Consider the following 19,281-nt stretch of genomic DNA (forward strand, 5'->3'; position numbering starts at 1 on the left):
GACCGGCATACAACAAAGTGTTCTACTAGGCCACAAGTCACATAACAGAGTGTATTCACGCAAGCCATGGAGTATGTGTTTGGAACATTGGTTCACATCGATTTTGATGCACTTCCCTTATAGAAGGGCCCTAGCTTTTATCCGGTGGGTGCTAAATCATTGTTGGCACTCATCGTGCATGAGATGGTACGGAATGCGGTTGAAAGCGAACATGTCGACCTTCAGCGCACTCATTGTTCCAGCAGTAATCCTTCGACACATTCTGGAATTGCGGCATTGTGGATATGGTCAAACCATCTATTCGACCTTGCCCTCGAAGTTCTCGCCCTCGACCAGGTCGGGAATCTCGTCATCGTCATCCTCGCCCTCCTTCTTGTCTCCGCCCTCTTTCTTCTGTAGGCTCTGGTACGATTCGGCGAGACGGCGTAGCGAGGCGAGCGAGTCTGGTCCGAGTTGGTTCAAGATGCCCGGTACGAGCTCCGTAAGCTCCTTGTCTTCGCCGTTGCCGTAGATGGCGAATGTGTTTGAAGGGACAGATGCGTGGACTAGATTACACAATCGACAGATTAGCTTCCTCCAAGATTTGTCTCCTTCTGTGGGGTGGGTGAAAGCGTACCCTTTGGCGCAGCAAAGTGAATGACGTTTCCGTCCTCCTTGAACATGTTGACCTCCTCGATTGCCTGGATAGGCTGGACGTTCAGCTTCTTCAGGGATGTTTGTAGTTTCTTGTCGTCTGTGCCGGAGGATTTGTGGACCTTCTTGGTCTTTCTTCTCGGTGTGCCTTTGCCTCTGTTTTCTCGGTCAGAATGTTTTCCTCATTTTTTCAATGCTCGGGAGTTGGCGAGTTCTATTCGGGCGGAGGGATAGAGACAAACGTACCCTGTTCACACAACGTTAGTTCGCTTGCGCACGAAACCAGAAAATGGCTTTGGAGGTTGGACCTGAAACGTACCAATTCGCACCTGCGCCTGCATGCGCTTGAGCTTCTCCTGATCCATATTGAGGGAAGTGTTGGTTCTCGACCGATTCCGCTTCGTATGGGAATAAGTTGTGGAAGCTCGTTACAGTAGCTCGGTGTTTGTGGGATGGAGCCCTACTGGATCGGAGACCGGCAGGAGCGAGGGGCCACTAGATCACAAGGCTCAGGAAGTAGTCAAGCCTTACTTGCTACTCCGTCCTAGCTTGATGTTTGGAAGATGTCAATAATGATGTCGGAGTGATTGGCAGCGAGGTCGGTCGTCCTGCTTGTTCGATTTGTGCATATATAAGGCTTGGCGGTCGTGGTCCAATGGGGGATGACTAAATCACAGTCGGAGGTAGAACCTCGGCGCGAGACCTAGAGAAGTACTGCCCGCAGTTACGTCAAGTTCGAAATAAGGATAATACTGGCCTGGCAGATAAAGTAATACACACAGCAGTAGTCCAGGTTGGCAGTGGCCTGCGTTCGATTGTTGGAAAGGTAGTGAGGTCCTTGAAGTGGGCATCTTGTCCCAACGCCCTTCACTCTGATTGTTTGTGCTGTTGCTTTCTGAAACCTCCTCCACACCTTCGCTTTCCTGATAGTCTGTTCAACCGACCAAACTGCTTCCTTACACACGAAACCTTACATCGCGGCTACTCTCGTTCATCAAAATGGCAGGTAGACAAGCATTGATTGTGCCTGCCCTGAAAAAGCACAGTGCTACAATCATCATGGCTCATGGCTTGGGCGACAGTGGCGCAGGATGGGTATCTCTAGCAGAATCCTGGCGACGACGTGGAAAATTCGAGGACGTCAAGTTCATCTTCCCGAACGCGCCCAACATCCCTATCACGGTGAATTTTGGAATGAGCATGCCCGGCTGGTATGATATAGTAAGACGCCGCGACGATGTTTGCAGCCCCCATACATCCTGCCGTTGTTATATTTGGCTGGGGTATGTACTGACAGATTTCTTGCGACTGCAGAGCGACTTCTCGGACCTCAACCAGCAGCAAGACGAGAGTGGGATCTTCCGTAGTCGATCCACATTCACGAAACTCATCACCGACGAAGTGGCCGCAGGCATTCCTTCCAATCGCATCATCCTGGGCGGCTTCTCGCAAGGCGGCGCCATGTCGCTCTTCACCGGAGTGACCACGCCGCACAAGCTTGGAGGTGTGTTCGGCTTGAGCTGTTATCTTGTGCTAGCAGATAAGATCAAAGAGCTTGCGAAAGAGGCCAGTGATGCAAACAAAGACACCGCATTCTTCATGGGTCATGGCGATGCGGATGAGGTGGTCAAGTATCGATGGGGGCAACGCACGGCCGAGATGTTGAAAAACGAATTGGGCCACAAAGTCGAGTTCAAGACATACAAGTAGGTTGCACATCTCTCATGGGAAATGGTTGCGCAGCTAACATGATGTAGGGGTCTTCCTCACTCTGCGGACATGCAGGAGATAGACGACTTGGAGGAGTTCATCAAGCGATGTCTGCCATCATACGAATATTTGTGACTAGATGAAGATAACCCAACCGGGCGCAGCTGGTTACCGCTTGTCATGTTGTCTTTGACGTTGCTGCTTGCATATTTTGGGCTGAGGAAATTATGGCGTCGTAGCAAGCGCGAAAGGAAAGAATAGAAACTCCTGCGAAGAAAAAGGATAATTTTGTATTTCCGGGTATCATTCCGATATCCAAGAAGGCTCTTAGAAATCATTCAACCTGTCTTACGCAGCACCCTCTGGGCGCTGGCCACAGTAGAATCCCAATCCGTAGCTGTCGGTCGTGAATGTGATAACGCTGCCCTTGGGAAAGTAAAAGACATCACCAGGGGTGGCCTGAATCGAGATCAGTCTCAGACATCGCGGCTCTCTCCAGTCGGAAAACTCACATGCACTTTCTGGCCAGTCTCGTCACTGATGTCGAATTCACCCTCTACGATGATCTTCATCTCGTGGTAGGTATATGTGTAAACAAGAGGGGTACCCTTCTCCAGTCTGTAGAAGCCAGCGCTGATTGGCTTCTCGGGGTCGAGCTTCTCGCTGGTGGCGACGTCGCCGAGGAATGCATTCTCGTTGGCGATCAAGGGGGGCTTGTACGTCTTTTGAGCGTTGCTCAAGTGTGTGAATGCCGGTGTAGAGCCCATCTTGTTCGGAGTGTTCTGTTGTGTATTTGAGACAGAAGAGACGATAAAGGTGAGCTGTGCGAGAAGTTGATCTTGCTATTTGGAGTAGAATCGTACAGCGACAGAAATAGAGCCGAAGCGTGAAAGATAAATAGTATCTGGAGGGACAACGCAGCTGAACGTTACCTGTACTTACAATAGCAGTCGGGCGCTGTTCCGAGGTGCCCAATCTATGGCCCCCAATTTTATGAGCTGTCGTGCCTATTCAAAACTCATCATTATTAGACAAAACAACGCGGTCCGAAGCGACTGACACGAGCCACTGTCAGCGCGATATCTTTCCGCACTAGCCATGGAGATGTGCGAGCCAGTCACAGCGTCTTGAACTGCTTGCGACTTATTCCATTGAAGGTCTAAAGGGAAGAATATGCCGGAGAGGGAAAAGTGAGTAGCAGAATTGTTGACAGGCATGCCACCACGAGATGATGAGGGGCAGCTTGTCGATAAGAGATTAGATAAGCTTATCATACTTGGCATGTTTGTTAGAATATCTAAAACGTCTATCGAGATGCGGGCAACTGTCGCTTCGGAAAAGTGAGAGGGTTGATAGGGAAAATTTGCGAACCATGTTGACTTCGGCTTCAGGATTTCACTTCATCTCGTTGCCTGACATGCTGGTATGCAAACGCAAGAATCGCATGCGTCTTACACGCCGGCTTCTTCGGTCGTCCAATTGTTGACCACCCCGGAAATCTTTCTGTTCTGTCAAATGGCGCGAACCTCAATCGAGTAATCTTTTCCCCTGCGGCACTATTCGGCATAACCAATGCGAGCACATGTTCGTATCCCCACAATAGTGAGAAGCAGCCTGACATAAACAATCCTCACGATCGCAGACCTTGCCCATTTCAAGTAAGGTAGACGTGGCACGACGTGGGTAGCCTTGGTGTCGATACTATGTATCCGTATCCGTCAATGGCATTGTTAGATCCAGTCGCAGAACGTTCTGGCGTGGCATCAGGACACATCATTACGGCAGTCAATAAGGTAAAAATCACGGGATCTGTACCAAGATCTCCAGGGCATCACGACGATCGGATTCTTGACAGCTCCCGGCCTGGGCCTCTTGTGATGGCACCTAGGGACAAAGCTGCATTTAAATGCAAAGATATCCCCCCTTGGCCTCCTCTTCCGGATGACCGACCACTGACCAACCCCCACACCATTTAACAATTGCTACATTCTGCAAAGCTCCAGAGGACAGAACCCCATATGGGCCATACATTATGTCCTGCGCGGCACGTTTTGACGAGACACCCACTCTTGTACGAGTTACGAGTACACAGCACGGCCGAAAACCTAGCCGCATATCGCCGCATCTCTGGTATTTTCAGCGCAAACATTACCCAGATTGTTCATTACTGTAAAGCAAGGCTCACATATCACGCAATCCTGCCTGTAGACCGGCGCAATCCCTGCGGCCTGCGCACCGAGGCACCATAATGAAATGGGCAGTTGTTTAAGCCCGACCAATCGTACTTCCAGACCAGCATATATGGGCAATGTCATACTTCCCGCGCCTGACGCAACTCGCTTGATGCGTATGACGAGTCGTAAGTCCCAACCAGACCTTACTGGCCGGGCAGACTGCGTAAGTCGTGACCTACCTAGGTAGGTAATATACCGAGGAGATTCGAATAGTAAAGCATACTGCGGCGCGGGCGGTGCAGTGGTATGATGAAATATGAGGCAAACGACCCCCCTCTCGTTCCTCGTCTGTTCTATCGTCATGAACAGGCCTATGAAAACTCTTTCCCAAGTGGTGCACTGCCGTCTCCATCTCCGAAATAAGTCTAGGCGCAAAAAGCCATCTCTCGGTCCCATACCTGGTAGTTTCCACCTACTGTGGTTATTTCCCATGGCCCTCTCAGCGACTTCCTCCACCTTTTTTTCTTTACCTTGATCCTGACCTGACCTGACCTGACCTGACCTGACCTGACCTGACCTACTGGCCTGACCTGCCTTTTCTCTGACTACATTCGTATCCTAACAACTTATACAACCTTTTCCACCTTTTCTCCAAGTACAAGAATCCACAGAGGGTCGGGTCACAAGAGAAGACCGCTTTCTCTTTCGCCTCTTTTCTCTCACATTGGAAGAAAACATCCTAATATGGGAAAGACTCTACTCCTACTACAATGAATTTTGAATCATTGATATGACACAAATCCAGAGTCTGTTGACACAATCTCACTACCAAGTTTCATCATATCGCTTTCTCTCTTCGAAAGCGACCTCATCTTCCTCTCTTTGTTCTGCTCAGCTATCCCGCTCTCCGTCAGCCACGGCGCCCATTACGGTTCAAAATCCCCTTGCAACAATCGGACTTGCTCTGGACGAAACATCTCCGGACAACCAGCCGATCAGTATCACGACTACTGAAGGACCTCTTCTGCCCTACCGCACCAGGGTCCTACAACCCACACACGTTCGTTTCCGGCCTCCTTGTGCGACTTGACTATCCATAGCGCCACTACAGCACTACTAGCCTTGGTTGGTACCGGTGCATCTTACATTCGCAGCATATAGATGTGATCAGCTTCAAACGCCTCGCATATCGCCACGACTCGCCAAAAGTCTACGACACCACCAAGTCGCCCCAACGCAACAAGAGGAATACTTGTTCAGGCACGAGTGAAGCTTGACTGGAGCAGCGCCCGACTCGACCTCACTCACGATTGTCACTTGCTTCGTTACTCAAATGGATCAACGGACCTGAAGCAGCAAGTCATATTCCTATCCCAAAGCCGCGTACTTGGTCATCACCATTGTATCCTGGGTCCATCTACCAACCTCCCATTGACCCTATGCAATTCCCATCAACCTGAACGCCTTGCTCAAATCAATCCAGAAGTTGACAACTTATACTCAAATCCCAGTCGGATCATTCTCGCAATCATTAGCGCCATACATCATAACATAACTGCAATATACAAACACACAGTGTTTGCAAAGCCCACAACTCCGCCTATAACAAGGTCCTTCGAGAGTCCAACAGATCATAAAGATAGGAAGAAATGGCAGCCGCAGCCGGATCACGGCCAATCAGCAAGCGCAGCAAGGCGCAGCACATCGCCAACGACTCATCGGCTACGACCACCAAACCACGTCCAATGTCCAAGTTGTGCCAGAGCGACCAGTTGGAAGAGTACACCGCCAGCATGCGCAATTACCTCGCCATTGTAGGGGATGGCCGGTCCGCGTCTCCCAAAAGGGCCAGGATGAGTGAAACAGAGTCGACCGAGAGCAGTGGTAGTAGCAGCGGCAGCGAAAGGGAAAGATCGCCAGAATTTCGATGGATGGACCTGGCAAGCGTTCGAAAGGAGCATGGTTCTGTTGACCTTGCTGAATTTGCCCATGGCAACAGAAGAATGAAAGTCAGAGCAGCCAAGCAGGTCCATCGCCGTCCTGACTCTTGTGTTGGCAAGGAAAATGGGCATCATCGAGAGCATCGTTCGGCCAGTCCGAGTGTCAAGTCGATGAGCAACAAAAGACAAGTTTCTCTTGCAGCTCACAATCGGGCGCATTTACCAGACGTGGGTATGGCATCAACCGAGAAAAACTGTACAGAGTGATGCATTAGCGATGGTCCTTCCTTTTGGGAGCAATGAAATAATGACGCTTATTGATTGAAAAGCCTTTTGAGCGACCCGGACAAAAACACGGAATAAAACAACGATTAACAACGCATGCACTACAGGGGAATTGACTTTGCGTAGGGAGTAAAAGGGAGAGGTGTCACGGGCGATGAAGAGACAAACATACCTTCCCATTGCCAATCGGCCATGACGCCAAGCCAATGCAAACGTCCTCGCACCGTGTACTCTTCTTCAAGCTGATCCGACGACGCGATGTTGGCCGTTGAACGCCGGTTGCGTGTGGACGTGAGCAAGCCGAACCCAGTGGCAGCTGGACCGCTCACGCTCAAAGGCATTGACATGTCCAGCCCTTCGCTCATAGGGTCCATTGTTACTCGTCGTTTGAGTGGTCGACCTGCTCGGTCTAGCCCTTCGAACGCTCCAGCGACCTGGGTAGCACTACCAGTCTGTGGAAAATCATCATCTGCATCGTTAAAGAAGCCGTCTTGATTGGCCACGTCAAAGGTATGAGCCTTTCGTTTCAATCCCGGAGGCATATTGAGGTTCGGCGGGACAAAATTCCCACTCGGAACACCTCTTGACGAAAACCGTCTGAGCAGGCGGTCGGCCTTCTCATTTTCGTATTCATCACGCCGTGCCCAGACCTCCTGCACGACGCTCCAACAAGAGGTGACATTGCCAATCTTCAAGCGTGCCATCATTGCCACCCATCGTTGTTGAACCCAATTCCGGTCCTCTGAGTCTGTAACTTCGCAACTTGCGGCAAAGAGGGGAAATATCTGAACGATGGTCGTTCGAGAGGACAGAGGTACTGAGGCCAGAGTGACAAGCACTTTTTTCGCCAAGCTCTGTGCGGAATCACTGGGAATTTCTGGCACGGCCTGGTGAAGATAGAGGAGTGTCGCGTAGCGATATGCCTCAGCAGTCTGGATTGAATGCTGGACTTCGGAGTTCGGGTCCTCTGGCCGCTCAAACAACAGAGCGCTGGGAACTTGCCATTGTTGTAATAGTTCTTTCAGCTCCATTGCTGAGGAGATTAGAGTTAGCGAGTTCGACTCCGTCTTGCGCACGCGCTGAATGAGGTTTGCAACGCGGCCAATCAAGGGAAACAAAGTTGTTGCACAACCCATCAAGGGATCGACTTCCATTTGGTCTCCGAAGGGGGCATTGACAGTAGCTAGAATTTCTTCGAAGTTCAGTTCGTTCGCTTCTTCCAACGAGGTCAACCGAGCAATCACATCCATATAGACAAACGTGTTGCACAAGAACTTCAGTCTGCTGGCGTCCTGAGTCGTCATTTGCCCCAATTGCATGTCGCGACGGTGCTTGGCCATGGCATTATTGACCATGATTTTGGCACCACGCAGATGTTGCACACCCGTGCTTACGTGGCTGTCCCAGCCCTCGCTGAATGCGAGGGCCAAAGATGTGGCAAGGGCAGAATCAAGTCGCATGTTCTCAATCTCAAAGGCAAGTTTCTTGATAGATTTTGTCATATGAGCCATGCCTGGCATGTGCAGCATTGGAACCTCGTGAGCACCATGAAACGCTGTCATGGATGAGATGGCATGGTACAACGCGGGAGACTCGCGGGCTAGTGGCCAGATCAATGTACGCCAGGGGTTCTCAGTCGGTCCGTCTTTGACTGACAAGATGCCGCAGGTTGACTTGTCGAAGCGAAGCATGAGCATCTCGGGAGAGGAAGCGTCCATCGATGGTTGAGCAAGGATTGTCATCCCGCTGGATTTGGACGACGTTGTTGAAGTCTCACTAGGTGTGGGCGAAGATGCGCGAAAGGCGCGCCAGGTAGGAGCGCTGCCAATGCCTCCACTCGTAGACTGTGCGATGGATGGCATTCCAGTTGTCGTTGCCATGGCATCAGAGCGAATGATCTCTTCGTCAAAATCTTCGGCCAGAATCATGCTTGGGTCAAAGCCAGATGGCTGATAAGGTACAGGAGATACCGGAGGCCGCACTTCCGACGGATCTGGTGGTTGATTCAAGTCTGTCCCGGGTAAGAGGAGATCAAGCAATCGCGGAGAGCCAGATGAGAAGGACCTAACACTCTTGCCGTCGCCGGTGGGTGAATTGGCACCGGTTGTGAGAAGACTATATGGATCGGCGTGTTCATCAAACGCCAAATCGGGCGAGAGGTCTCCTCCATCGAAAGTAGAAACAGGTATTGACCCTGTAGCTGGTTCTGGCCCTGACGATGGTCCCTGGTGCAGCCTGACGTTTTCCTCCTGTCGTACACTGGAAGGTAAGCGTTGACTTTGGCTGGAACGTTGAAATGCATGCGCGGCAGTGGTGAAGGCGGTGTGAAGACCTGGGGACCATGTCTGTGGTGGGTTGGCATTCTCAAAGCCTCGATATGTTGGTCCTTGCAGCCCCCCGCTAGCGATATCAAGTGGTCTGGCGCCGTTATGATTTGTATTGAAGGAATTTGATCTGAATGCCTTCTTCTTGGCCGCAGGCTTGGGGTTAAAGGTTGTCTCTTCGAAGGTCCGCCATTTGTAGTCTTTCTTGTAGCCTTCGCATACCACGCTCCGCTTCTGACATTGTGCACAAGAGGGTTTGGTCTCGTCACATTTGAGTCGCTTCTTCTTACATGTCATACAACCGTTGCGACTCTTGCTCTGTTTCGGTTTGGTGACCGCGCCATCTTGCACTGTGGTAGCCGGTTTGTTTGGGGCCTTGACCGGCGCAGATGCCTTGGCTTTCGCAAGCGCAGACCGCTTTGGTGGAACGGCAGGTGCAGGCGTAAGGATGGGGGATTTCTTTAGGAAAACGGACGGAGAAGGGATCTGGACCTCCATGCGACTGAGGCAAGGACAGGAGACATGGACACAAAATGATGGCTCCTTCAAATGAAACCGTAGGGCGGGGTCAATTGGCAGTGAATTGTGCGTGTAGATAATAACAGTGATCCTAGAGGATGGCTGGTAACGGTATAGATAATTAGAAAACGACTCAGAGGCCAGAGATCCGCAGACTTCGTCACCAGATGTCAACAGATGAAAAAAGGAAATGGTAGAGAGTGTGCCAAAGTAAAAAGTGCGCCTTTCTGATGCAGCGAGATAGTGTGGTTGCAGTTGCAGCGTGGTGCACGGCAGCGGTTGACCAGCAAAGTTGGGAACCTCGTGAAGGAGAATCTTGGACCAGCAACCACTGAGTGGGCAGCATGCAATGTAAGCGGCGATATCCAGCGTCCAGAGGAGCAGATGGTGCCGACACTCCAATCAATTGCCAGGTAAAGAAACCCTGTTGACTGTGTCTGACTCGGACGGCTCTTCCTTATCTTTCCGCCTCCAGATGATGGAGATACGCGAAACCCAGAAGGGATAGAACTACGTGCCTATTCCCTATCTACCCGCTATTGACAGGCTCAAGGGCATGATGACTTGTACACGTGAGGCGAAGTATTCTCTAATGTGTCAAACATTCAAATATAGACGGTGGAAAGTATATCCTCATCCATATCCGTCCGCATCGCTACAGGAAAGTTATATCATTATTGTTGTCAGAAGGCGGAAAGCGGTCCCGATTTCTGGAGGGGTTAACTTCGTTACAGGCATCACCCGCCTCCACTTTCTAGGTGCTGTGGGCTGCTCGTGCTAGCTAATCTCCGCCTATCTTCGTGTCGACCCCTCTCTGTACTCAATAGTGTTCTGCGAACCTTCTCGACCCCTAGCAAAATGGTCCTTTGAGATGTGGGTGGGGCGAACAAGCAGCAAATCAGCAAACACTCTTTTTAACGGCCGCCGCAGATATAAAGGCTGGGTGCTGTCTGTGTTATGATGTCTGATGTTTTACCGTCCTTCGCCGTCTTGCTGCCCGTCAACTGACAGCATGTAGCCCCGAGTCTCTTCCGTTGGCCCCCTTGAAGCGACGTGCGGTGCCGAACAGCACTTCAGCAGTGGTCTCGAAACATTTGCCATGTGACCAAAGAAATGTCGCACAGAGTACATTGCAGGGAGAGGCACCACGTAGCGCCACGGCGATTCCAAATCGTCAGGGGTACTTGTTACACGGCTGACGCGACCTTTATTCTCGGGCTGAGAATATACGCAGCGTGTGTGAGTCAAGGTGGGAGAATGCGACGAAGCAGGAGGTCTAGAGATTGAGACCTCGTCGTGTCTGATACAGGTCGTGGCTCTACCCCCGTCGTTCCATTGCAGCCTTGTCGTACAATGGCTGAAAGCTGGAAACTCGTGTCCTGAGATGAGGTCGTCCATGTGCATGGTGCCTAGCCACACCAAGCAATAGTCCCGGGTGGCTGTCACAACGGACTACCCCTTTGTGTCGATGAGCAGACGTGTACCACTCGATCAAGTTGCGCGACATTTTCGCTGGGTTCCCGAGAGATAGTGTAGTTCTCCATGAGTTGTTGACACTCCAAAGGATAGTGTTTAATTTCAGCCCCTTCTCTCTCGCTTGTTCCTCCATCTGCCACCTCTTCCAGCACCTCGTCCTCTCCAGCCGAACTCCTTGCGGGGTTCTTCTTCTCTCTTCTCTAGGTCGGCCACCCTGTCTCGTCGGTGAGTATCAATATCTGAATCTGCTGCCCCTCCTCCGCTTTTAAGGTGTACCCCATGCTTGCAATTTGGTCCGTCAGGGCAGAACCCGGCCAGATAGTATTCGCAAAGTTTCCTCCTTACGTGCCTCTTTCCACACCTGGGCCCTTTCTCGCAGAATCCTTTGTTATAGTCCTCGCATAAGGGTAATTTCGAGTCTTCTTTGACATGCACATAGAGACATTCATCCCCATTCTGACAGTATCCGTTTTGATTGAAGAATTGGCATTCACTCATTTTCCGAAGGTTATACTCGTGAAGATAATCGCAGGTGTCGCCTTTCTTGCAAAGCCCCTTGAGCCAATGTTTGCACACATAGTTGTCGTTCTGGCGACCGTAGTGGTGTTGAGGCTGCTGAGCGGGTGTCGGATGACGATGGGGGCATCTGCGACCGCGTGGGCAGTGGCCACTTGAGGCAATATCGGGACAGACTGGCACGCTAGAAGCGAGAGCAGCTAAACCATTCGCTCGGAGAAAAGGTGTGAAGCTGAAGTTGTAGGTAGGATATGTAGAACTATTGTTGTTCTTTGCATGGTCGAGCTCGATGGGGCGTGCAGGACTGTCCGCCGCGACCGACGCCATGTTGAACGACAAGGCGAGCGCAATTGCACGGGCGGCTCTGGAGAGGAAGATTGAACACAGCAAGCTGACACCAAAGAGTCGAGGATCGGGACGGGCACAAGTGCAGGTATTCGATTGATCGGACTTGATGAGGACAAATACCACTGGTGAAAGATGAATAATAAATGATGCGCCTAGATCTTCCGAAGTATTGCCGCAGCGTCAATACAGCTTTCCCCAAGAACGCCCTGCCCACCATCATCTCACATCGCTCGCTACCTGTTGCATGTATATCACCCTCCCAGGAATACGACAATGAGGTTGTTGACTTCGTTTTCGACGAAGCTATAGTCGAAGAAGGCTACCTCGACCTTGGACAGAACTGCTGTTTTCGGCGCTAGAAGAAGCACAAGGGTAATAGTATTTCCGAGCCTTGCAGCATTTGCCGGCGGGGTGGAATCGGATACTGCCCCTCCCAGTCATCCACATCTGGGCATCTCACGCTGTAGGATCCCTCTCTCGGATAGTCTTCAGGGAACCGAAATGAACCCCTGGACAGCGATGATGATTCTGTTGCTATGCGGGGCCAACTCTTGTCTCTGCTCCAAATCCAATGTTCCTTTCCCCCTCCCCCACGTCATTTCTTCTCGAACAGTATTTACAAAAAAACACTGCTGCCATATTGTAGAAGCTGCTTCTTACCCAGTGAATCCAGATCCCTCATTATTCCAAACAAGATGTCGGTATCAACTCAAGCCACCATAGCATCTTTTGGGGGCAAGCTGCTCAAGCTTGCCCATAACTCCTCAACTCTCGGCTGTGAGATGAAGTTCAATCTCTACATGCCTCCCCAAGCGACGAACAACAAACTTCATAAAGTCCCTCTGTTCATCTGGCTGTCTGGCCTGACATGTACTGCGGACAACTGTTCCGAGAAAGGGTTCTTCCAGCACGGTGCAAGCAAGAAAGGGATTGCAGTGCTGTACCCAGATACCAGCCCAAGTATGTATACGTCCATAGTATCTCACCAGACTGTTCTAACATACCATAGGGGGGATTGGTATCAAGGGCGAGGACGATGCCTATGACTTCGGCACAGGTGCAGGATTCTATGTCGACGCCACAGCCTCTCCTTGGTCCGACAACTATAAGATGTACAGTTACATCACGGAAGAACTCCCCAAGACCGTCTTCTCTGAGTTTGATCAAATCGATTCGAGCCGAGTGAGCATCAGTGGACACAGTATGGGAGGCCATGGTGCTTTGTCGCTGTACCTGAAGAATCCTGGCAAATATAGGAGTGTCAGCGCATTTGCTCCGATTGCGAACCCACTGAAAGCCCCTTGGGGAGAAAAGGCTTTCAAAGGTTACTTTGGTGAAGAGAACTGGCAGAAGAAGGGTGCAGAACATGATTCAACGGAGCTTCTGAAGCAATGGAAAGGAGGTGACCTGGATATCTTAATCGACGTGGTACGTGGTCTGTCTCTACGGCGACTAATGACAAAGCTAATCGTCTTCTAGGGCACTGGTGACAATTTTTACAAGCAAAATCAACTTCTGCCCGAAAATTTCATCGCTGCAGCAAAGGAGATTGGACAAGAGAAGGGAGTCAATGTCAGATTCCAGCCAGATTATGACCACAGCTACTTCACTATGGCATCATTCTCCGACGACCACATTGACCATGCTTCGAAATACTTGTTTGCATAGTACGTCGAACATCGGCGTTCATAGACAGACAACTGACAGGGATAGAAGCGGAAACAAAAAGGAACAAAGACTCTGACCGTCTTGCGCATGGTTGTTCAATATCATACTTTTCAGAGCTGGAAGGTCTCCTGCTCCTTTCGCGCGCTTGTCTTATCGTTGCCGTTGATTAACTTACTCGCGCTGACCTCTCGGCGCTGTGCGATACATTTTCTGCTATGACTTCTACCTCACAGGATGGTGTCCAACCTACCCCTAGATCCGTTGCACCAGTTCATACGGTAAAGAGACCTTCTTGGACATTCACATGAGCACCGTACTCAAGATGCCTCTCGATTATGGTTACCTCGCTGCAATCAAGGAGGTGTATCATGCCTTTACTCAAAACAAAGACTTTCTGCAGGCAAAGAAGTTCTTTGAATCAAAGCCCAACTACCTGATCTCTAGGTCAATCGACAAGCATGGACACTTCGTGAATGCCCCCAAGGTAAGAGAGAGTGTTACCACTAACTCACGTGACGAGGCTGAGGTTGATGTCCATGGTAGAGAGTCGTCCTCCCAATACACCGTGTCCGTGGTGGCAAGTCCTCGGATCACGTTCCGCGTTTATATACGATACCTGAAGGGCCAGAGTGAGGAACTTACAAGGTTGAAGGAATGGCGTTGAGAGCAGAGGTCGACACTATCACAACGGATGGGAGGACACTTTGTTGGCCATAGGTAGTCCTTCATTTGCAAAGCAAGTGGGTGAGAGATTTGGTCATGGCGGTAGACACATGCTGCATCGATATGTCACATCGACATGGACCTGGCGGTCGCCTAGTTGACATCGTGAGAGAGTTGACGTTGCAAAGAAAGGACAACGGCGTTAAGAAGGGCTGCCAAGCCGGGGATGAGATCAGAGGCAGCCTCGAAGGCAAAGTGCAGACGCTTCGTCCCGAGTTTCTCAATTTCATAGTGGACACCCGCACGAACTGCATTTAACGCAACTTCTACCTGGCTTCCACCTTGAAGTGAACAAGATTCGAGATTTGATGTGCAGAACATTCCATTCACAGTTACGTCGTCAGCCAATTCCCTTTCCCGCCATATAATGGAATAAAGCTTCGGAAGCACGTGCTTCCACTTCGGTCACGCAAATGCGGTGACTATCCCAAATTACCAGTGTTCCGGACTTCATAAGTTGGGTGAGGAACACTGGCATTACCTGATGGATGACCAGGTAAGTCCGGTTCCGAAACGATGCTCGACTCTCTGACAGGCCTTTTCCAGATCATCTCGGCGATCCAAATCGCTTATAACCCTTCCTCCGATCCGACCCTCAAGCGCCAGGCCTTTGACTATGTCAATCAGCTGCGCCAGGAGCCTTCAGCATGGCAACCTTGCCTCACTATTTCACTTCAAGTGCCCCGTCAACCTATGGTGATCCGGGTATTCTGCCTCGATATCGTCAATAACGCTCTACAAGCAGGGCTGGTGGACCAACAAGGCTTGAGAACTATCAAAGATCGGTTGATGGAGTATCTGGGGAAACACTATGGTTCAGGCAGTGAAGAAGAAACACCAGACCCCGGGACGATCGTGAACAAATTCGCTCAAACCATCACGTTCCTGTTTGCGTCGTTCTACGGCTCTGGGTGGGAGACCTGCTTCGATGACCTCCTGGCTTTAACCACGAAAGGCACTGGGTCCAGGGACAGCTACCCGGGCGTTGTCTTCTATCTCACGGTCCTCAATTCCGTTCACGACGAGATTGGAGACCAACTACTATCAAGATCTCGGGCAGAGCAGGATCGAGCTAACACGTTGAAGGACCTGATCCGTGAACGTGACGTACAGAAGATTGCACGTTCTTGGGAAGAGATTCTGTCTCAGTGGAGAACCTCGAAGGATGTTGTCGCCGAGCTTTGTCTCAAAGCTGTGGGCAAATGGGTCAGCTGGGTAGACATCTCGTTTGTGGTCAATCAGCGGATGCTTGAATTATTGTTCCAGCAATTAGAACGAGCCCAAAAGGTTGAACCTGGTCCAGGCGAAGAGTTGGCCAGAGATGCTGCTGTTGATGTCTTCACCGAGACAGTCGCGAAGAAAATGCCCACGGCTGACAAGATCGATATGATCACCTTCCTCAATCTCGAAACTGTCGTGTCTCAACTGGTCACCTGCCCACCATTAAGCGATAGCAGGGCACCCAATTATGATGTCGACCTTGCTGAGACCGTGGCAAAACTGGTCAATACAACTGTGACGGATATTGTCAGAGTGCTGGACACGGAGAATCAGGCCTCGCCGACGTGGGCCAAAGCCGAGCAGCTTCTAGCAGCGTTCCTTCCGCACCTGCTTCGGTTTTTCTCCGACGTCTTTGACGAAGTCTGTTCCACTGTGCTCACTGCAATGAATGACGTACTTGCATTTCTTAGGAAGGCTAGCACGGGAGAGGCTGCGGCTGCTCAACGTGCAGCAATGCTGTTACCGATTCTGAAAGCGATATTCATCAAGATGCGATATGACGACACAGCCGATTGGAACCAAGAAGACGAGCAGACCGATGAAGCTGAGTTTCAAGACCTTAGGAAGAGATTGGCCGCACTGCAGTCCGCTATTGCAGCAGCGGACGAAGCACTCTACGTTGAGGCAATCTCAACGCTCGTTCATGACACGTTGCAGAGACTACGCACCGACGGCTCCTCATTGAACTGGCGAGACCTTGATCTCGCTTTGTACGAAGTGTACTTGATGGGTGATCTTGCAGCTAAAGGAGGAGGTTTGTACCACAAGAACAAACCCAACTCTCCTGCAGCCGAAGCACTGATTCAGATGATGTTGGAGATGGTTCAGTCGAGTAAGTCAGCCCAGCATATTCAGAATGTCCTCGACATTCTCTCTAACGGTCCTAGATGCAGGCTCCTTCGGCCATCCTGCGATCCAACTTCAATATATGGAAATATGTGTCAGATACAGCACATTCTTTGAGAAGCACACTGGGTTTATCGAGCCCGTGCTGCAGACTTTCCTCGAGCTGGCGCATCACCAAAGCTTGAAGGTTAAAGCTCGAGCATGGTATCTAATTCAGCGCCTAGTTCGACAATTGCGTACTCACTTAGGAAATGCAACCGAAGCGGTCGTACAAAGTCTGCAAGATCTTCTTGTCATCCGTGCCGAGCTTCCCAGTGAGGAAGAAGGGGACGATATGTCATCAGACGGTGAAACAGCCACGGATTCAACATTCACAAGCCAGCTGTATTTGTTCGAAGCGGTAGGATGCATTTGTGGCTCGACCTCGGCACCCCCTGAGAAACAAGCTCCAATCCTGCAGCTTATCATGCAACCACTGTTCTCCGATATAGAACGCAATCTGGAGTCTGCCAGAGCAGGAAATGATCTTGCTAGCCTCCAGGTGCACCATTCCATTATGGCTTTGGGTACGATAGCTCGAGGTTTCTCGGAGTTTACTCCTGGAGCTGACTCTCAACATGGCGGAGCTGCAATTGCGCCGCAAGTCAAACAAGCGTTTGCACAAGTTGCGGAGGTGACCCTGGTCACGTTGACCGCGCTCAAATCATCATTCCAGATCCGCACTGCTGCACGATTTGCATTTTCGCGCCTGATTGGCATCGTGGGCACGCAAATGATGCAGCAGCTGCCCCAATGGGTTGAAGGCCTGTTGACTGAGTCATCTACAAGAGACGAGATGGCTTTATTTCTTCGGTTGCTTGATCAGGTCATTTTCGGCTTCAAGAACGACATATCAGACTTCCTTGATCGATTGTTCTCGGGCCTCCTTCAGCGTGTCTTCGTTGGCATCTCGGCAGGGACCTCAGGAACTGATGACGAAATCGAATTGGCAGAGTTGAAAAGAGAATACCTCAACTTCCTCATGGTCATCCTCGGAAATGACCTTGGGACCGTTCTTGTCAGCTCGACAAACCAGCCTATTTTTGAGTCGATCATCACCTCGACTGAACATCTTGCAAGGGACGTTGAGGACTTTCCCACCGCCAAAATGGCATTCTTGCTACTTTCGAGAATGTGTACTGTTTGGGGAGGACCTGATGTGGTTTCTGCCATTGGACAAGTCAATGGCAACGTAGCTGGACCTCAGCCTGCATTGCCAGGTTTCGATCAATTCATGATCACCCGTTTCTCGCCCTTGTGCTGGGCCCTACCAACCAACCCGTCTTTCAATAGTAAAGACGCACAAGCTCGACAAGCACTTTCGGAAGCTGCTGGGCTTCAAAAGACCATCTACACCAAAACTGGCCAGCAATATTTGACCTGGCTACAGGAGAATGAGTTGCGCACAATGGGCATGAACGATACCCTGATTAACGAGTATCTGCAAAAGCTAGCGACACTGGAACCTAAGGCATTCAAAACTTTTTTTGCAAAATTTATCGCACAAGGAGGGCAGATGTAAAACAAAGAGAAGCCTGGAAAAGGATGCGAGCACATTTTTGACGACCTGCATATGATACCAAGGACAGCTGAAAGTTATGAGGCGTATGAAGGAAGCACCATGGCGTGACCTCCACAGTCATGTCGGCTGGGTCAATCTCAAAAGACATAGTAATATAGAAAAAGCGAAAGCATCATCGAAATGCATTCCCGCATAGAGAGGAAGTCAGGCATTGGTTGCACTGCTCTCTACTCAGATCATTGGCTCGATGTCAGGATGTGTTCAGAAGTGCTCTCGCTTCAGACCGTCGTAATTGGCTCGAAGTGGAATATGCGCCAAGGCTGGTCGGCAGACCTTCCCGCACTGTCTGCACCCACATTTGCAAAAACACCCAGCTTTCAACATCAGACAGTCATTCAGACAAACAAAATCAGGACATTCTATTGCTCGCTGATACCGTCGAGATGGCCAGTAGGTGTTGCGATTCAGGTACATACAGGGTCTCACGCTGACCGTCTTCAGAATCAAAGAACTCGTCTCAGCACAATCAGGCCAAGAAGGCTCACCGAAACGGGTACGATTTCATTTTGCGCCGCAGTATTTGCCTGCATTTGGGCTCGAGAATATGATCGACTAACACATTTGCCTGAACACAGTATCAAGAAGCCAAAGACCCACAGATATCCCTCGCTCAAGGGTACCGACCCCAAGTTCCGAAGAAACCACAGACATGCTCTGCACGGAACGATGAAGGCGCTCAAGGAGGTGAAGGAGGGAAAGAGAGATGCCGCCTAAGTCTATTGCGAATGTTTTGCGCCGACGGAAAATCAATCATGAAGGCATATTCGTTGGCGTTGCGAGTTTGAACAATCAACTTGCGGTGATTGAGGCCGACAAGACGACGAAGCGAGAATTGACAGCACGGCCGGATGAGAAATAGAACTCCGAGTGCGAGACACAAACGGTCGACTTTTCTGTCAGCAGGAGAATCAAGATGCTGAATACTCATGCGCTCGTTGCTACTGCTCACTCAAATCCGAAACCCCCGATCTCACCTCGTTCCAGACTACCCCAGCCCTCACTTCCCCTGCTCAAAATTGATGGCATTTGTGTGTACAGCATCGTGTCAATTTTCAATGCGCGAATGTCTGAAGGAAAATTTTCTATCGTGCCTATATGAACATCAGTACCTTCCAATTACCAAACACTTTCCTTTCGAACAGTGGAGGCTGGTGTATGGACGGAAGGTGACAAAACCATGGCTCATCTGCTCTTTCGATGGTCTACCTTTGCTGAGG

At 50.5% G+C, this 19,281-nt stretch overlaps 8 protein-coding genes across 8 annotated transcripts; 4 read left to right on the top strand and 4 right to left on the bottom strand.

Annotated features, from left to right (window-relative positions):
- Positions 1-66: 66 nt before the first annotated feature.
- On the bottom strand, positions 67-1,253 carry EDD37DRAFT_621014 (nascent polypeptide-associated complex subunit beta). Its single transcript, XM_062815972.1, has 3 exons — positions 953-1,253; positions 617-790; positions 67-545 (listed from the first exon to the last, which is right to left on the bottom strand). The coding sequence occupies exons 1-3, from the start codon at positions 996-998 to the stop codon at positions 298-300; spliced, it is 468 nt and encodes a 155-aa protein (XP_062672848.1). The 5' UTR covers positions 999-1,253; the 3' UTR covers positions 67-297.
- Positions 1,254-2,712, top strand: EDD37DRAFT_621018 (acyl-protein thioesterase 1). Its single transcript, XM_062815973.1, has 3 exons — positions 1,254-1,854; positions 1,948-2,339; positions 2,391-2,712. The coding sequence occupies exons 1-3, from the start codon at positions 1,633-1,635 to the stop codon at positions 2,476-2,478; spliced, it is 702 nt and encodes a 233-aa protein (XP_062672849.1). The 5' UTR covers positions 1,254-1,632; the 3' UTR covers positions 2,479-2,712.
- Positions 2,692-3,110, bottom strand: EDD37DRAFT_646658 (RmlC-like cupin domain-containing protein; the record flags this gene model as incomplete). Its single annotated transcript, XM_062817762.1, has 2 exons — positions 2,692-2,802; positions 2,856-3,110. The coding sequence occupies 2 exons, from the start codon at positions 3,108-3,110 to the stop codon at positions 2,692-2,694; spliced, it is 366 nt and encodes a 121-aa protein (XP_062672850.1).
- A 3,394-nt stretch (positions 3,111-6,504) lies between these two features.
- Positions 6,505-9,654, bottom strand: EDD37DRAFT_240907 (fungal-specific transcription factor domain-containing protein). The gene is made up of 2 exons (XM_062810599.1): positions 6,915-9,654; positions 6,505-6,711 (listed from the first exon to the last, which is right to left on the bottom strand). Exons 1-2 carry the CDS (start codon positions 9,562-9,564, stop codon positions 6,698-6,700), a joined length of 2,664 nt encoding a protein of 887 aa, XP_062672851.1. The 5' UTR covers positions 9,565-9,654; the 3' UTR covers positions 6,505-6,697.
- A 1,422-nt stretch (positions 9,655-11,076) lies between these two features.
- On the bottom strand, positions 11,077-12,028 carry EDD37DRAFT_240955 (uncharacterized protein). Its single transcript, XM_062810600.1, has one exon. It carries the CDS (start codon positions 11,902-11,904, stop codon positions 11,164-11,166), a length of 741 nt encoding a protein of 246 aa, XP_062672852.1. The 5' UTR covers positions 11,905-12,028; the 3' UTR covers positions 11,077-11,163.
- Positions 12,029-12,620: 592 nt separating this feature from the next.
- EDD37DRAFT_676699 (S-formylglutathione hydrolase) lies at positions 12,621-13,783 on the top strand (the record flags this gene model as incomplete). Its single annotated transcript, XM_062819577.1, has 3 exons — positions 12,621-12,885; positions 12,935-13,353; positions 13,405-13,783. The coding sequence occupies 3 exons, from the start codon at positions 12,621-12,623 to the stop codon at positions 13,591-13,593; spliced, it is 873 nt and encodes a 290-aa protein (XP_062672853.1). The 3' UTR covers positions 13,594-13,783.
- Positions 13,784-14,547: 764 nt separating this feature from the next.
- EDD37DRAFT_621032 (armadillo-type protein) lies at positions 14,548-18,375 on the top strand. The gene is made up of 3 exons (XM_062815974.1): positions 14,548-14,812; positions 14,863-16,429; positions 16,485-18,375. The coding sequence occupies exons 1-3, from the start codon at positions 14,801-14,803 to the stop codon at positions 18,002-18,004; spliced, it is 3,099 nt and encodes a 1,032-aa protein (XP_062672854.1). The 5' UTR covers positions 14,548-14,800; the 3' UTR covers positions 18,005-18,375.
- A 72-nt stretch (positions 18,376-18,447) lies between these two features.
- On the top strand, positions 18,448-18,778 carry EDD37DRAFT_646664 (ribosomal L29e protein family-domain-containing protein; the record flags this gene model as incomplete). The annotated part of the gene is made up of 3 exons (XM_062817763.1): positions 18,448-18,454; positions 18,506-18,557; positions 18,640-18,778. 3 exons carry the CDS (start codon positions 18,448-18,450, stop codon positions 18,776-18,778), a joined length of 198 nt encoding a protein of 65 aa, XP_062672855.1.
- Positions 18,779-19,281: the final 503 nt, after the last annotated feature.

This window comes from Exophiala viscosa, assembly GCF_022695815.1.
Source record: "Exophiala viscosa unplaced genomic scaffold EDD37scaffold_2, whole genome shotgun sequence".
Lineage (NCBI taxonomy): Eukaryota > Fungi > Ascomycota > Eurotiomycetes > Chaetothyriales > Herpotrichiellaceae > Exophiala > Exophiala viscosa.

What these genes read in the sequence shown, in the direction of transcription:
- EDD37DRAFT_240907 (XM_062810599.1), bottom strand. Translation starts at nt 9,564, where the DNA reads ATGGAGGTCCAGATCCCTTCTCCGTCCGTTTTCCTAAAGAAATCCCCC.
- EDD37DRAFT_240955 (XM_062810600.1), bottom strand. Translation starts at nt 11,904, where the DNA reads ATGGCGTCGGTCGCGGCGGACAGTCCTGCACGCCCCATCGAGCTCGAC.
- EDD37DRAFT_621032 (XM_062815974.1), top strand. An exon ending in GTTGGAGATGGTTCAGTCGA is followed by an intron (nt 16,430 to 16,484) that starts GTAAGTCAGCCC and finishes TAACGGTCCTAG; the next exon opens with ATGCAGGCTCCTTCGGCCAT.
- EDD37DRAFT_621014 (XM_062815972.1), bottom strand. Translation starts at nt 998, where the DNA reads ATGGATCAGGAGAAGCTCAAGCGCATGCAGGCGCAGGTGCGAATTG. An exon ending in GCAGGCGCAGGTGCGAATTG is followed by an intron (nt 791 to 952) that starts GTACGTTTCAGG and finishes ACCGAGAAAACA; the next exon opens with GAGGCAAAGGCACACCGAGA. An exon ending in TCACTTTGCTGCGCCAAAGG is followed by an intron (nt 546 to 616) that starts GTACGCTTTCAC and finishes TGTGTAATCTAG; the next exon opens with TCCACGCATCTGTCCCTTCA.
- EDD37DRAFT_621018 (XM_062815973.1), top strand. Translation starts at nt 1,633, where the DNA reads ATGGCAGGTAGACAAGCATTGATTGTGCCTGCCCTGAAAAAGCACAGT. An exon ending in TGCCCGGCTGGTATGATATA is followed by an intron (nt 1,855 to 1,947) that starts GTAAGACGCCGC and finishes TTGCGACTGCAG; the next exon opens with AGCGACTTCTCGGACCTCAA. An exon ending in GTCGAGTTCAAGACATACAA is followed by an intron (nt 2,340 to 2,390) that starts GTAGGTTGCACA and finishes AACATGATGTAG; the next exon opens with GGGTCTTCCTCACTCTGCGG.